The sequence below is a fragment of the Peromyscus maniculatus genome, chromosome 1 (assembly GCF_049852395.1).
Source record: "Peromyscus maniculatus bairdii isolate BWxNUB_F1_BW_parent chromosome 1, HU_Pman_BW_mat_3.1, whole genome shotgun sequence".
In the NCBI taxonomy this organism is placed as follows: Eukaryota; Metazoa; Chordata; class Mammalia; order Rodentia; family Cricetidae; genus Peromyscus; species Peromyscus maniculatus.
The window spans coordinates 92802801-92816856 of NC_134852.1; the positions used below are offsets into that span (position 1 = coordinate 92802801).

A 14056-nucleotide genomic window follows, 5' to 3' on the forward strand; every position below is an offset into this window, starting at 1 on the left:
TCCACGGCTCCACCCCCCCCCCTTTAAATAAAAGTCTCTTAGTGAAATTGGAGGAGGTCACTGTTTTGGATAGACTGGTTAACCAGTGAGTCCCTGGGATCCTGAGATTGGATTTATATGTGAGTATTCAAACTCAGGTTTGATTCAAACTCAGGTTCTCAAGTTTGTGTATCAACTACTTTACACAGAGCAATTTCCCAATCTGTGTTGATATTTCTTAGAGATTTGCCTCTAACCTTTATCAAAGCTGATTCGGAGGTAAAAATTAGTCTAAGTCCAGCATTCAAGTCCCACCTCAGCCCAAACAGTGATAAAAACAGAAATCCTGGGGGTAGAATCCAGGGCCTCCAGGCTCTCCTGAAACCAGCAGCTCCAGCTGCTGTCTGGTGCCACAGTGCCTGGCAAATCCCCAGAGCCAGATGCAGGGCTGTCCCCTGGGACTGCTTTTGTTCTCTTTCCCCGACAGGAGGGCCACACCTATCTCCCCTGGCATACTTCTGAGCAGATGGGCACCTAAGTGGCAGGGCTCCGGGATATACAAGGACCTAGAGTCTTGCCACAGAGGATCAGAAGCTTTGCCTCAACACCTCAAGCTATTTGTGCCCAAAGGCTATTCTCCACAGCACAGTCAATCACAGCGTCCTGTGAGAAAAGTATCCCAAGGGAAAAAATACCAAGCCCAAGTAATAGTGCAAGCTCCTGTCCCACTTCGGGGAGAGGGGTAGTCATGAGCCCCATTAGAATAGTCAAGGTTCTGAGAAGGCCTGTGGGAAATAGTTACTTCATTTGAATTAGTAATTCCTCCCAAACTTATTTGATCATAATATTTTTTTTCTGGTTGAACACATGGTGATTGAATCCCTGTTGCTCGCTCAGCCTGTTTTCTCACTGGGAAAGGCATCAGGGAAGGGCACCAGGCTTGTCCCAAGTGTGGAGACCCTAATCCTCACTATTCTGTGTCAGGCGCTCAACGGTGCCACGGTGTATACTCAGGACGGAGTGTTCAGAATCTGGATTTTGTTTGTTTTTTAAAGACTGCATTATATTTACATTTTCTACATTTATTTTATGTCTGTGTGTAGTGGGGGGTAGGGGGATGTTGTGCCACAGCACAAGTGTGGAAATCAGAAGACAACTTGAAGGAATTGGTTCTCCCTCCCACCAGGTGTGTCTCGGGGATTGAACTCGGGGCATTAGGCTTGGAAATGCTCAGCTAACCTGACTGGCCCCAGAATCTATTTGTGAACAGGATCCCCAAGAGACTGAAGAAAGGTATCTTGAGAAGCATGACTATATATCTTCTGTTCCTCTTCCACTAAGATGGCCATTGGGTCACGGGCCAAGCTGGAGGGGAGTAAATCTCCAGGCCCTCTATCCAGATATAATTGATGTATTTTGAACTGCACATCTTTATTTATAGAATTCCCCACATGATTAGTCCCTTCTTCCCAAGGGGCTTATGAGGGAAACCAAGGCAAACTGCCAGCCACTAATGGGAACTTGCTTCTGCTCAGACTTAGAAAAGGACTGTGGGGAGGGGGCTGGGAATCGGGCTCAGTGGTTAAAGTGCTTGCCAGGCAAGTGGAAGGACCCCCAAACACACATAAATACTGTACGTGTGTGGCAGCCTACCTGTAATTCCAGCCTGGGAAGGTGGAGACAGGATTCCCAGAGCGAGCTGGTTGGGGACACTAACCATATCAGTGAACTCTGGGTGTGATTGAGAGCCCCTGCGTCAGTGAGTAAGTTGGAAGAATGAGCAAGAATGATTACATCAACTTTAGACCTAGACATGCACATGCATGTACACATACACACACTTGCATATTATGTGTACACACACGAGTATGCCCACAAATGTGCAACACAGTCACACATACAGAGAGAGAGAGAGAGAGAGAGAGAGAGAGAGAGAGAGAGAGAGAGAGAGAGAGAGAGAGAGAGAGAACCAAGAAAAAAAACCTTTGAGACAGAGATTATGCAGTTTAGGTTGGCTTTGGATTTGTTATGTAGCTGAAGACAACCCTGAACTTGGTCCTCCTGCCTTCACTTTGCAAGTGCTGGGATTTCAGGCCAGTGATATCAAACCCAGCTGAAACTGAGGAATTCTTCCAGCTCCCATCTACCCATGCTCAGAGATACCAACACACTCCTGCCCAGAGGTGCTCACTTCAGGTGTCAACCGGAGTCTCCCTGAGAGCCACGAAGAGCTTCCCCATGGGGTCACCAGGGTCAAACAGAGTCGCTCTTAGTAGTTCCTCCCCCAACCCCTTAGAAGGAAAGCGGAGCCAGAACCTAGGGAGAAGACATTTTATTGAGATTTTGCTACATAAATACCTACAGAAAGCTGAAGGAGCAGCTACTGTCTTCCCCTGCAGAGTCACTAAGGAACCCATGGGAAACAGGCGGGAGGGAGACAGTGCCCCCACACCAGGTGGGTAGAAGGATGGAGGAAGGAGCGAGGGAGGGAAGGATAGGGGAGAGATGAGTGAGCAGATGTCACAGGGAAGGACAGGTGAAGATCAATGAGGTCACAGTACTGAGGAGTCACTGGGTCAGAGCCTGTATCACATCCTTCACCAGCATGGTGCCAATCACCATCTTCTCACTGTTGACGGTCAGTTGGGCAGGTCCAGCTGGCCGGGCATCCAGAGTCAGCAGGACCAAGCTCCCACTAGTCAGGGTCCTCCCTGCAAACCTGAGGTGGGAGCAGAGGAAGGGGTGGGCGCAGAACTGCCGAGGGTGACTGCCGGTAAGGGGCTCAGCCCTGGGGCTTGGGGCCCCCCTTCAAGCCAGGCCCCAGCAGAGCCCACCTCGGCCCCTCTACTAGTACCTGTACTCATCAGATGTCCCGCAAGGAACCCGACCCAGGTTGGCAGTGGCAGTCACTTTCTGCACCACTGTGTGGTCACTCCGACAGGTGTCTGGCAGTGTAAGCTTCTCTGTGATCTCGTTCATGCCTGTCAGCTTCCCTAGGGGTAGAGGCCAGGATGAGGGCAGAGGCTGTGGTGGACACAGGCTAGCACCTGCACCAGCTAGCTGAACATTCTCAAGTTCTCCCAGGCTCGGCAGGTCAGGATCACCCTCGTTGGCCTTCTATTTGGCCTCTCTCCTTCCTGTGAAGCTTCCCAATTCTCTTTTTTCAGGAAACCGACACACTTGGTATTTCTCACAAACCCTTTATTCTTGGCCAGTAACATCATCATGCCGCTGTACATCACTGGGCATGCTCAAGTCTACCCATTTCTGGGAACTCCTTTCTGGGAGGGAGAGCGTTCCTCACGTTGGTGCCCTGCTCTCTCCCTATTCACAGCCAAGGTCCTCCAAAAAGGATTCCAAAATCTCCCTCCAGCCACTGCAGATGTCTTGTTCCTCTTTAGTAACCCGCTCTCCCTGAGGTTGGCATGGACTCTGGCATGCCAAGTCTGGAAGTGTTTGGTCACTGCAGCCTGCAGGCACCCCTCAGCACCTTTCTGCCTCGTCATCTCTCTGTTCCCGCCCTCCCCCTTTCTCCTGTAGAGGGCAGGCTCTCCTCAAGATTCTGCCCTTGCTGCTCAGCCCCTCACCCATGCCGCCACTGCCTCTCTGTCAGGGTGATGTCACCCACACTCACAGCTTCCATTTCCACCTCGACGCTTGTGACTCCAGCCTTCAGGTGTTTGCTAAGCACAGACCCATATATTCAATCACATCCTAACACCTCCCCAAATGCACTGTAGCATGGCCTTTCCCCCAAACTAGCCAGGCTCTCTTCTCTTGCCTGCCTTGTTCCTTCTTCCAGATCAGGGGTTTGACAAATTTTAGACTGGAAGCCAAATGTAGTCCACTACCCAAATGGCTTGCAATTGTTTTGTTTTATTGCTTTTTTAAGAAAAAAAAAAAAAGCATTGGGTGAAAATTCAAGAGAAGATGAGCATTTCTTGAAACTTGAAAATTAAATAAAATTGAAATTTCCCAAACTTATAAATAAAATGTTATGAGAAACATAGTCCCACTCATTCATTTCAGTATCCTCTGTGGCTGTTTTGTTGGAGAGCAGCAGAGACCACGTGACTCTCCAAGCCTTAAACGTTTGCTCTCTGACCCATCACAGTAAACAGTCACCACCTGCTCTGGTGGAAGGGCGCTCATTTCCATGTCAGGCCTGGGATTCTAGAGTCACACTGTGGTCCGTCTCCTCTCCCTCCCAGGGCCGCTATCTGTAGCTTCCCCCTGCCCAGTCACTGTCTCTCCCATTCCAGCCCTTCACGCCTTTTGCCATGGCTGCGATCCCGCCTCGCCATCTCTCATCAGATCAATTACAATGGCTTTATCACTGCTACAGTATTTACCCCACACCCCAAGAAATTGAGGCTAGAGCTGTGTGAAGCCCTGTGTCTCCCCTGACGGAGGACTACCTTCTCCCCACGGCAGGCTCCTCCATTCTTAACTGTGCTATCAGGCTGTTCTTTCGGAAGCAGAGGACAGAGCCTTTCTCCTGCTTCCCTGGCTCCTCCACTGCCAGAAAATGAGCCCCAGTAACTTCTGGAACCCCTTCTTACCCTGGAATCCTAGGACCAAATGCCTTTAGCATAGCATTCAGGGCTCCTCAGAACTAGACAAACATTCCACTTCCAGTTTTGTTCTTAATGCTCCCTGTGATAGGGACTCCGTTGTCCCACACAGAACTGCTCCCAACACTTTCCACCAACCTCTGCATGTCCTGTGTCCCCAACTGGAGTGTGGGCCTGGGCTGTGTGCAAGCTTTCTCATGCCTCAGCCACATGCCTCAGTCTTTGTGAGGACTTGTCGGAAGCATAAGCTGCAGGGCCTCTCTGTCTAAAGGACTGACGCTCCTCCCACCCGTCTGTACAGTCGACCAGAGAACACTCACCCTGCTCCTTCTTGAACTCATTCTCACTCATGAACACGGGGGCCATCAGCTCCCCAACAGGTGGCTGAATGGAGACGTAGAACTGTCGGGTTTGGGTGCTGGGAAAAGCAAAGGGAACAGGAGCAGACGTGAGGCCAGCGTCCGCTCCCCTCACTCCCATCTTACCTTGAGGCGGGGCCTAGAGACAGGAGATGAGGTAAGGACCTGGGGCTGGGAATGGCAGCCAGACCCCTAGACCTCCATGTAGCCCCACCTACCACCCTGTCCAGCTCTGGTTCTCCCAGACCCCGCTCTCTCACCAGCATGTGGACTGGGTACATACCACAGCTGGAAGTTGGCTGCCTGGGTTGAATCACAGAAGTTAATGCCCATCACAGCAGTGGTGGATTCTCCGGGTGCCAGGGACTCTGGATGTAAGGAAAGCAATGAGGGAACAGGAAAGGCCATGATTGTCCTGGAACCTAGCGAGGCTCCAGGCTCCCTTATCAGAGCAGACGAGCCCTCTGTGGATTCCTGGCTTTCTGGGCCCCTGGAGACTGTCACTGGCTTCCTTTTGAAGCCTAAGTACCTTTCCCTCACCCACTCTCAAATCTGCTCAGTGACATCATGCCTTAATATGAACTTATCTCCTAATCCATCTTGTCTACCATGGTGTGGGTCATATTAGATGCCACCTCTGTTTCCCCATAGCAGGGCATCTGGCTTGACCCTTAGAGGATATCAGCAATCACAGAAAGACTAAGTCTGCCTGGGGACCTCCTCCTCTACCCTGCCCAAGGCCCTCTGTACCAATTTCAGGGAATTCTTGGATGCTGATGCCAGCAGGCAGCTTGGGAGTGCCCACATGCAGCCCCTTGATGGGCGTCTCGGAGTTGTTGGAGAAGTAGATGTGCACTGACACCATGTGGGGATCCCCAGAGAAGGGCTGACGGCTGAAGGCATAGTCTACGGCCAGCCCCTCGCCAGCCACCCGATGCAGCAGCTCCTGCCTCCCAGCGCTGGACACTGGACTCAGCAGCTGGAGGGAAGAAGACGGGAGTGCAGACGTCAGGCAAAGGATAGCCAGCCCCAGCCTTGTCTCACCTAGGGCCGTCCTGAAAAACTTAAGATGTAATGGTATCCCAGTCGCCGCACCCAGCTCCTACCACACAGGCGCACACCACAGGATGCAGCATAAAGCTGAGTCCTTCCCCGACTCACCGAAGGCACCAGAGAGGAGTCTGTGAGTGTCAGGCCCTCCAGGTCAGCAGCCAGACTGGTGGACACAACCACGGGAGGAGACACAGGCTGGGCGCTAGGAGGGGTAACTGGGAAGGGAGGAGCAGAAAGGTGATTAACGAGGAAGAGGAAATCAGAGTGGTCCTGGGTTGAAAGGAGCCCAGGGCTCAAGGAGCAGAATTCAGCACTTTGGACAGCGAGAGACGCACTGTAGCCCAGGAACTAGGTTGACCCAGGACAGACTCCTCAGACCTCAGGACGCTGGCCTGGAGCTCCCAGGGTGCCTCCTAAGTCACACCGGGCTGCCTCCCTCCCCCCATGCCTTCCACCATCCAAACTCACAGTCCTCTAGGTCAAGCAGGGAAATCTCCTTGGCTACAGGGGCACTCTTGCTGCTGGGAGGCTGAAAGAGAGAAGAGGGGGTGGGGCAATGAGGAAGAGGAGCATCCTGGCCTTCTCTGGGGTGGTGGGGAGGTGGGGAGGAAGGTAGGGTGGGAAGGACGCTCTTACTGTTTTCTTCCTCCAGGAGGCAGGCTCAGCCTGCTCCTCCTCCTCCTCCTCCTCGGACTCTGACGTCTCCTCGGACTCTGAGGAGCTGCTGCTGGACTCACTGCCCTCCTCCGATGATGAGCCCTCCCTGTGGCCCTCTGGCACCTTCTTCTTCTTCTTCGCCTTCTTCTTCTCACCTTCCTCCTCACTCTGTTCGCTAAAGGGGGGTGGAAATGTGGGGCTAAGGTCCCGCCTGCACACCCTCCCTGGCTCATAAAACGGGGGAAGCCCTGAAAAGTGGAGGTGGGAGTGGAGACCCTGGGCCAGCCGAGCCCGTATCTGCTTCTTATACCCGGCCCCAGAGGAACTTTAACTTAGCTGGTGCCATCTCGGGCCCCGAGCCCCTGGTTACCTCTCTGCCACTCCCATGGGGTCTTTAAGACCTCCTAGACGTTAGCAGCCAGGCAGAGCAACCATCCCAGGAGATGGAACAGTGGGCGTGCAGGCCCCCAGCACCTCTTGGGAAGCTCAGGTCCTCCTAGGGACCCAAGCCTCCCCGCTCACCTCCCGCTGCCCCCTCCCTTCTCTTCGTCCTCATCATCGTCGTTGTCCGAGTCACTGCTGGAGTCCCCAGTGCCGGGCTCACTGCTGCTCTTACTCTGGGACTCGCTCTCAGATTCGGGCTCTGTGGAGGAGACACGTCAGGCCTCCCCGCCGCATGTGAAGCCCCCGCCACCAGTAAGGAAGGCCCTCCGCACTGGATGTAGAGCCCTTTCCGGGTCTGTGGAAGCTCCAGACTCAGAACTGAAGCTTCAGCTCTATCTGACCTGCCCCAACCCCCGATGCCACCCGAGACTTCAAAGACATGGAAGGACCCCCACACCAAAAAGCGTCACTTGCACAGCACACACTGTGTCTGTCTGAGAATGGACACCTGGGTTCACGCAGGCTGCGACTCATAAGCTAGTGCCTGTCCTTGATCTACACGCAGGTAGAGCATGCTCCGTCACACACACGCAGGCGTGCACAGGGGCAAGACATCACAGCCTGTTCTGAATGACAGGAAGCATTATCCCTCTGCTCACCACTGTCTGCAGACTCGGTGGGGCCAGACTCTCCCTCGGAGTCAGAGTAGAAAGGCTTTTCTTTCTCCTTCCTCTTCTCCCGATTTGAGCACTTGGTCCATTCAGGTACCTGAAGATGTTGTGAACGGGTGTCAGTTCCTCGTGGTTGGAGGAGGGGGAAGGAAAGTACATGCACTTTGCACCCATCTCTCCTTGGTTCCCTACTCGGGCCTGACCCCAAAAGAGAAAATGCAGATGTACAGTCCACAGGGAGAGAGTAAATGGCTCACAGCCACGACAGCACCCAGCTGTGGAGAAAAAGCCTAGGGCACAGCACACAGGGAGAGAGAAGCAGTCGAGTACACGGCACACAGAGGGGACCTCAGTGTATTCGCCCAACAGGCCCACGTGGGTCTCAATAAGGGAGAAGTCTTCTTCCTGTATGTGGGGAGGGCATCAGGACGACTGGACAGTACTGACAAGGTTCCCTGCTGCTGTCCCTTTCCCAACACACACACACACACACACACACACACACACACACATACACACACACACACACACACGCACAGACACACGCACGCACGCCAAAGCTGCTGACCTCTACATTGCGCACGGATGGGTCTGGGGCTTCCTCTGGCCAGTCTGGGAGCTCCTGGTAACCCGTAGCCTTTGCATTGAGCAGATGGGACAGCGATCCCAGCTGGAAATGGTCCCGATCTGAAGACAGGTTTACAAGTTAGGGCAGCGGTGGCAGTGAACGATGCTTGAGGCAGGGGTATTTGTTCCCTGGGTGGGACTGGGTGCTGATTCCAGTGGGGATTCCCAAGCTGGGCAGGGAAACTGATGGAAACACCCCTGTGACTCCTGTACCCGACTACACACAGGCCTACGTGCTGGGAGGAAAAGCTTTCTAGTCAGCCCAGGACAGAGACTAAAGAATGTGGACAAGGTGCTAAGGGAAAAGGCTCCAGGGTTGGAGATGCTGCTGGCCTGGCTGCTCCGGTATCGATGGGAAGCCCAAAGTGTGAATGTGGCTCCCCTCCTGGGCACGGCAAGGCCTAGAAGGCTAACATGGAACAAGGTGAAGAAGAGGCTGGCCAGGCTAGCCATGGGGGAGGAGACAGGTCTGGTGGGCCTCTGTTTTCACGGGGAGGGATAAGCAGTCAAACCAGGAGAGAGTTAGGGTCACAGCGGACAGACAGTGTAGGACAGTAACACGGAGACGTGAATGAGATGGCTTCAGGGCTGTCCAGCAGCCCGGGAGATTACATCACTGTCTTACCCCAACTCCTGAGACCCAGGGGAGGGAAAAAAAGTGCAGAAGTACCAGGAAAACTGGGCTCTGTGCAGGAAGCATCTTTCCTGGGTAGGCCCTGGCTTTGGTTCCTAAGGCCAATGAGGCAGCTGAAACAACCCCTGACCCCAGGTCACAACTATGAACAGAGGCAGAGAGCCTGGAGACTAGGGCATGGCTGACCTCAGGTGACCGCACTTAGTGTTGGCCACTGCATCCTCAGGATTGTTATACTATGCCCTCTCCTTTGCTGTTCTACTACCTGCCTTCCCGGGTCCTTGGTATTTAACATCTTAGTATAGAATCCCAAGCCCAAAGCCTGCTCAGGAGGGAGGGAGGGAGAAGAGCCTAAGAAAGGGGGAGAAAGCCAAAGTCCCATGTGACAGGGAGAGCAGACACTCAGGTGAGGTGAGCTGCGGCTGTGGTGGAGACTGCTGGGAGAACAGCTAACCAGTTCTACACACAAGAGCTTGGTGCCCGGCTAAGGCTGTGGCCTTGGGTGAAGGCCTGAGCCCTGGGACCTGGCCTAGCCACTTCCTGCCCTCTCTCCCAGGAGGGTTACCCTGGTTCCTGCTCCCACCTTTGAAGGATGACTCCAAGACAGGGGCTGGCTTAGGGGCCAGGAAGAGTTTCTTGGCGTGGCGGCTGAGGGCTCCACCCTGCTCCGAAGGGACGATGAGCTGCCGGGTGAAGCGGGCGCGATCTCGGATATCATAGTTCTGGTCGTACTTGGCCAGACTCAGCACGTACTGGGTCAGGAGCTTGGTCTGAGGAGAGACGAGAAGGGGACTCAGCAGCCAGCAGAGGGTGGGGAGCCAGGAAACTTGGAACCAGCTTTGTTCAGCCAACACATGCAAGGAGAGATCGATCCTCTCTTGCTCATGTACGTCACGCGAGTTTCCTCCCCACCTGCCCTGGCTCCAGGCTCTACATTTCAGCTTTCTGGCTCTGACTTCTTCCCCCAACTGTCACAACTGCCTCGGGCCAACAAATGAGGTGGCCCTCTCCTCCCTCTTGGTCCTGCATTCTATTCTTCCTCTAATTTCTGGTCCCTAGTGATCCAGGCCAGCCAACCTCTTCACTCTGGCACAACAAGGTTATTAAAGGGCCAGAACACTGTGCTCCACCTTGTGATTTCCAGGCTCCACCCACCCCCAGAGTATGAAGACAGTAAGGGGCGAGATAAACAAGGGGTCCTTCGACAGAACTATCAGCACACAGAGCAGACTCTGAACAGCCTCGGGGGTCTCAGAGATTCCAGTCTGTCCCCTAGAAGATTCCAACAAGATCATAACAAAATGGCTCTGGCTCTGAGATTTGCCGAGGTTATGTGGAGTCCACAGTCTGCAGCTGTATCTGAGGACCCAAAGTCTCAGATACTGTCTTAATCTTGACCTAGTCCAAGCTGCCTTCATATGATGACAGTGGTGGCCGCCATCTTTTATGAAGGACTTTCTGGAGCTAAGAACTGGGTCCGGCGTCCCCCACTCTCCTGTCATCTCTACAACCCTTCTGAGTGGCAGGTGCTATTGCCTCACTTCAAAGAGAAGGAGAATCAGGAAGTGGCTTCTTCAAGGTCGGGGAGCCCATAGACACTGCACCCAGGTCTGGATCTGAGGCCCATCTGTCCCCTCCCCGTCATTGCCTATGCCTTTGTGTCTCTTTCCTGTGACCAAGATCAAAACCACCAAATAGCTAACTCTAGAGTATGTCCAGGCTACAGGCAACAGCAAGACAGAGCCTAAGGATGACTCTGGGATTCTGAAGATTTGTGATGATATAGTATCACATCCAACCTTAGACGTGACTAGTTTGCTAACCCCTGCTGGCCATCAAGTAGATATCCAGGAGGGGTGGAGATTTCCAGGTGCTGGCCCAGAATCAGAGCCGCTATTGTGGCAGACCTGCCCCATATCACTTTAGGGACCCCTGTGTCTCTTACACTATGTCTCCCATGGACTCTGATGCCTCCCGCTCAGCTCAGTCCCTTCCAGTACAGCACCATCCATGATTCCAGCCCCAGACTCTCCTAGCGCAATGGACTCAGAACACGAACACAGGATGCCACTGGCCATCTGACCAGCAAAAATTGGTAGACACCCTTGTCAACATGTCATTAAAATTCAGCAGCATGTCTGTCCCCTCTCCTTCTGGTTTAGGACAGCATCTTCTTCCATAGGCTGCACAGGTGGCCGATAACAGACCGCCTCCTTCCCTTGCTTCATTCTAGAAAGAACACTTAAGGACTAGATCCATCTGTCCAGAGTCCTAATCCCATGTCAACAATCAAGGTAAGGGGCTGGTCCATGCACTGCCACACTGCAGGACTGTACTAATCTGTCACCTTTGCTCACTCTAAAGAGCCATTCCTCACACAATGTCTAAGCTATTCCCTAGAACCCCACCTCACCTAGCCATGATGTACTAAAACTGTAGGCTGTTATGGTTGGAGAGATGGCTCAGCGGTTAAGAGCATTGGCTGCTTTTCCAGAGGATCTGGGTTCAATTCTCAGCACCTACATGCTAGCTCACAACCATTTCTAACTCAAGTTCCAGGGGATGTGGTGCCCTCTTCTGACTTCCATGGACTCCTGCCTGTATATGGTATGCATAAAAATATACATGCATACACATAGGCACACACATATGCACACATACACACACACACACATTTTATGTGCCTATACATATATAGGCACATAACATAAATACATATATTTTTTAGATTAGGCTGTTCAAGAGAACCTATGAACCAAGTGTTAGTACCAAAAACTCCTATTGACCAAGGGGTCCAGCTGCCAGGGAAGAACATTATGGGACACTCTCAATAACCTGTGTCAACATTCACGCTAACTTATACCCAAGCTGACTATTCAAAAAAAGCTAAAATACAGTCTCTCCTTAATACTACATAAATTCTAGACTCCAGACTTTAACATCCATCCCTGCTTCCTAGTGTTTGTACTTTGTGTAATCCCCTTGCCTTGGTGTGATCAAGGCCTGAGACTCTGGAATGTGGTAAAGGTAATGGGAGTAGAGGTCTGTCTTGCTAGTACAAAGGCTCTACAGACTTCGTCCTTCGTGGCTTAGAAAAATTAAATGGCCACATTGGGAGGCTCATATGGAAGGAACTAAAGACAGCCTCTAAAAATTGAGAGTAGTCTATAGCTGACAGCCAGCAAGAAGTCACAGCCTTGGCTCTATAGCAATGTGTGAGCTGGGATGTGAACCTGACATTGTGTGAGCTGGGACATGAACCTGTCATTGTGTGAGCTGGGACATGAACCTGACATTGTGTGAGCTGGGATGTGAACCTGACATTGTGTGAGCTGGGATGTGAACCTGACATTGTGTGAGCTGGGACATGAACCTACCTATCATTGTGTGAGCTGGGACATGAACCTGTCATTGTATGAGCTGGGATGTGAACCTGACATTGTGTGAGCTGGGATGTGAACCTGACATTGTGTGAGCTGGGACATGAACCTGACATTGTGTGAGCTGGGACGTGAACCTGACATTGTGTGAGCTGGGATGTGAACCTGTCCTCAGCATAACCTCCAGGTGGAAACCCAGCCTTGGCCTATACTTCCAGGACAGTCTTGCATAAGACCCAACTGAGTCATACCAGGTTCTTGACCCATAAAAACTGAAAGAAAATATTTGTGTTATCTTAAGGCACTAAGTTGATAATAATTTATTATTATTATTTATTATTATTATTAAGCTATGGAAAGCTAAAGGATTAAAACGTGACACCTCAATGCCTGTACCTAAAGGCTCAGGGAACATCTAGAAAAGATGATGGATGGATGGAGGAATGCAGACATGTACATGTAGTTCGCAGTGATGACTATTCACAGTCCCAGCATTTGGTGGTCCTGCCTCCCTTGCTTGAGTCCCTGGGGCTAACACTAGCCACTGTGAATCAAAGAAGCCAGTAAAGAAGTCAATTGTCACCCGGGTGTGGTGGCTGCACTCAGGAGGCAGAGGCATGAAGATTTCAGTGATTATGAGACCAGCCTGGTTTACAAAATGAGTTCCAGGACAGCTAGGACTGTTACACAGAGAAACCCTGTCTTGAAAAAAAAAAAAAACAAAACAAAACAAAAAACAAAACAAAACAAAAAACAAGTAGAAGAAGGAAAAAAGGAGGAAGAGAAGAAGTCAGTTGTTACCACTCTCCATGACCGTGACAACTGCCATGTGGACAGGCCCAAGCATATAAAACACAGTGGCCTCCGGACCCTGGCTCAATGCCCGGGGTTCTGGGCATGTCACCCTCCCCACTCCTTGAGTCTTGATAACACCCTTTGCTTGGTTTGCTTCCTTCGGGTGTTGGGAATTGAACCCAGAGGACCAGAGCACCATGCATGTTAAGCATGTGCTCCATCATTGAGCCTCATTTTCCCAAGTGCTCCTCCAGCCTGCTCCTTCCTCCCTCCCAAACAAGACAGCTCACACACACTTGCTTCCCCATGCTGCTCGCGGTCTCTCTCCTGGCTGATTCCCCACAACTGATATGCGGAGCCCAGTACTCTGCTGCCTCTACATGTAGTTTCTGTCCTCCTGTCTGACCCCTGACGAGAGTCCTGACACTTGGTGGCCCAGCCTCCCCCAACTTGAGTCCCTGGACTCATGCCAAGCACTAGGAATCAAAGGAATGAGTAAAGATGCTAAGTGCTGTGATCATGAGACTGCCACAGGATAGCAAAAGAACCACCTTTCAGGCACACTGCAGTCTCAGGCTATAGCCTTACTGCAGACCTGATCCGGTCATCCAGATATTTTGCTTCAAGGATCTGCAAAACCTTTTCTGTACAGGGCCAGAGGGTTTTAGGCTTTACAGGCCATGCATACTGTTTCAAAGTAGTCAACTCTACCACTGTAGCACAAATACACCCATATGTAATATGTAAATGAACATGCTCCCATTGAAATAGTTGTAAAAACAAGCTGCAGGTCAGGTTCAGCCTGTGGGCAGCAGTTTGCCAATGCCAGTGTTGCTGAACTCTCCTCTTGTTTGGAATCTCTAGCTCCTTGAAAAGTTCTGCACGTTCTGCCTTACTCTCAGAATTCACTAGCACCATCTCAGGGAATACCGGATAACCAAAG

At 51.9% G+C, this 14056-nt stretch overlaps 1 protein-coding gene across 3 annotated transcripts in view; it reads right to left on the reverse strand.

The window, feature by feature from the left end:
- Positions 1–2295: 2295 nt before the first annotated feature.
- Positions 2296–14056, reverse strand: part of Ap3b2 (adaptor related protein complex 3 subunit beta 2) — a 39565-nt gene continuing 27804 nt past the window's right edge. For all 3 annotated transcript variants that reach the window (XM_076546128.1, XM_042278771.2, XM_076546119.1), the window contains 12 exons: positions 9522–9708; positions 8246–8364; positions 7666–7774; positions 7145–7265; positions 6602–6797; positions 6434–6494; positions 6074–6180; positions 5663–5891; positions 5196–5280; positions 4874–4971; positions 2834–2972; positions 2296–2698 (listed from right to left, as the gene is read on the reverse strand). In XM_076546128.1, coding sequence (XP_076402243.1) covers positions 2548–2698; positions 2834–2972; positions 4874–4971; positions 5196–5280; positions 5663–5891; positions 6074–6180; positions 6434–6494; positions 6602–6797; positions 7145–7265; positions 7666–7774; positions 8246–8364; positions 9522–9708 — 1602 coding nt within the window. In that variant the 3' untranslated portion in view covers positions 2296–2547. The remainder of the gene's footprint in view (positions 2699–2833; positions 2973–4873; positions 4972–5195; positions 5281–5662; positions 5892–6073; positions 6181–6433; positions 6495–6601; positions 6798–7144; positions 7266–7665; positions 7775–8245; positions 8365–9521; positions 9709–14056) is intronic.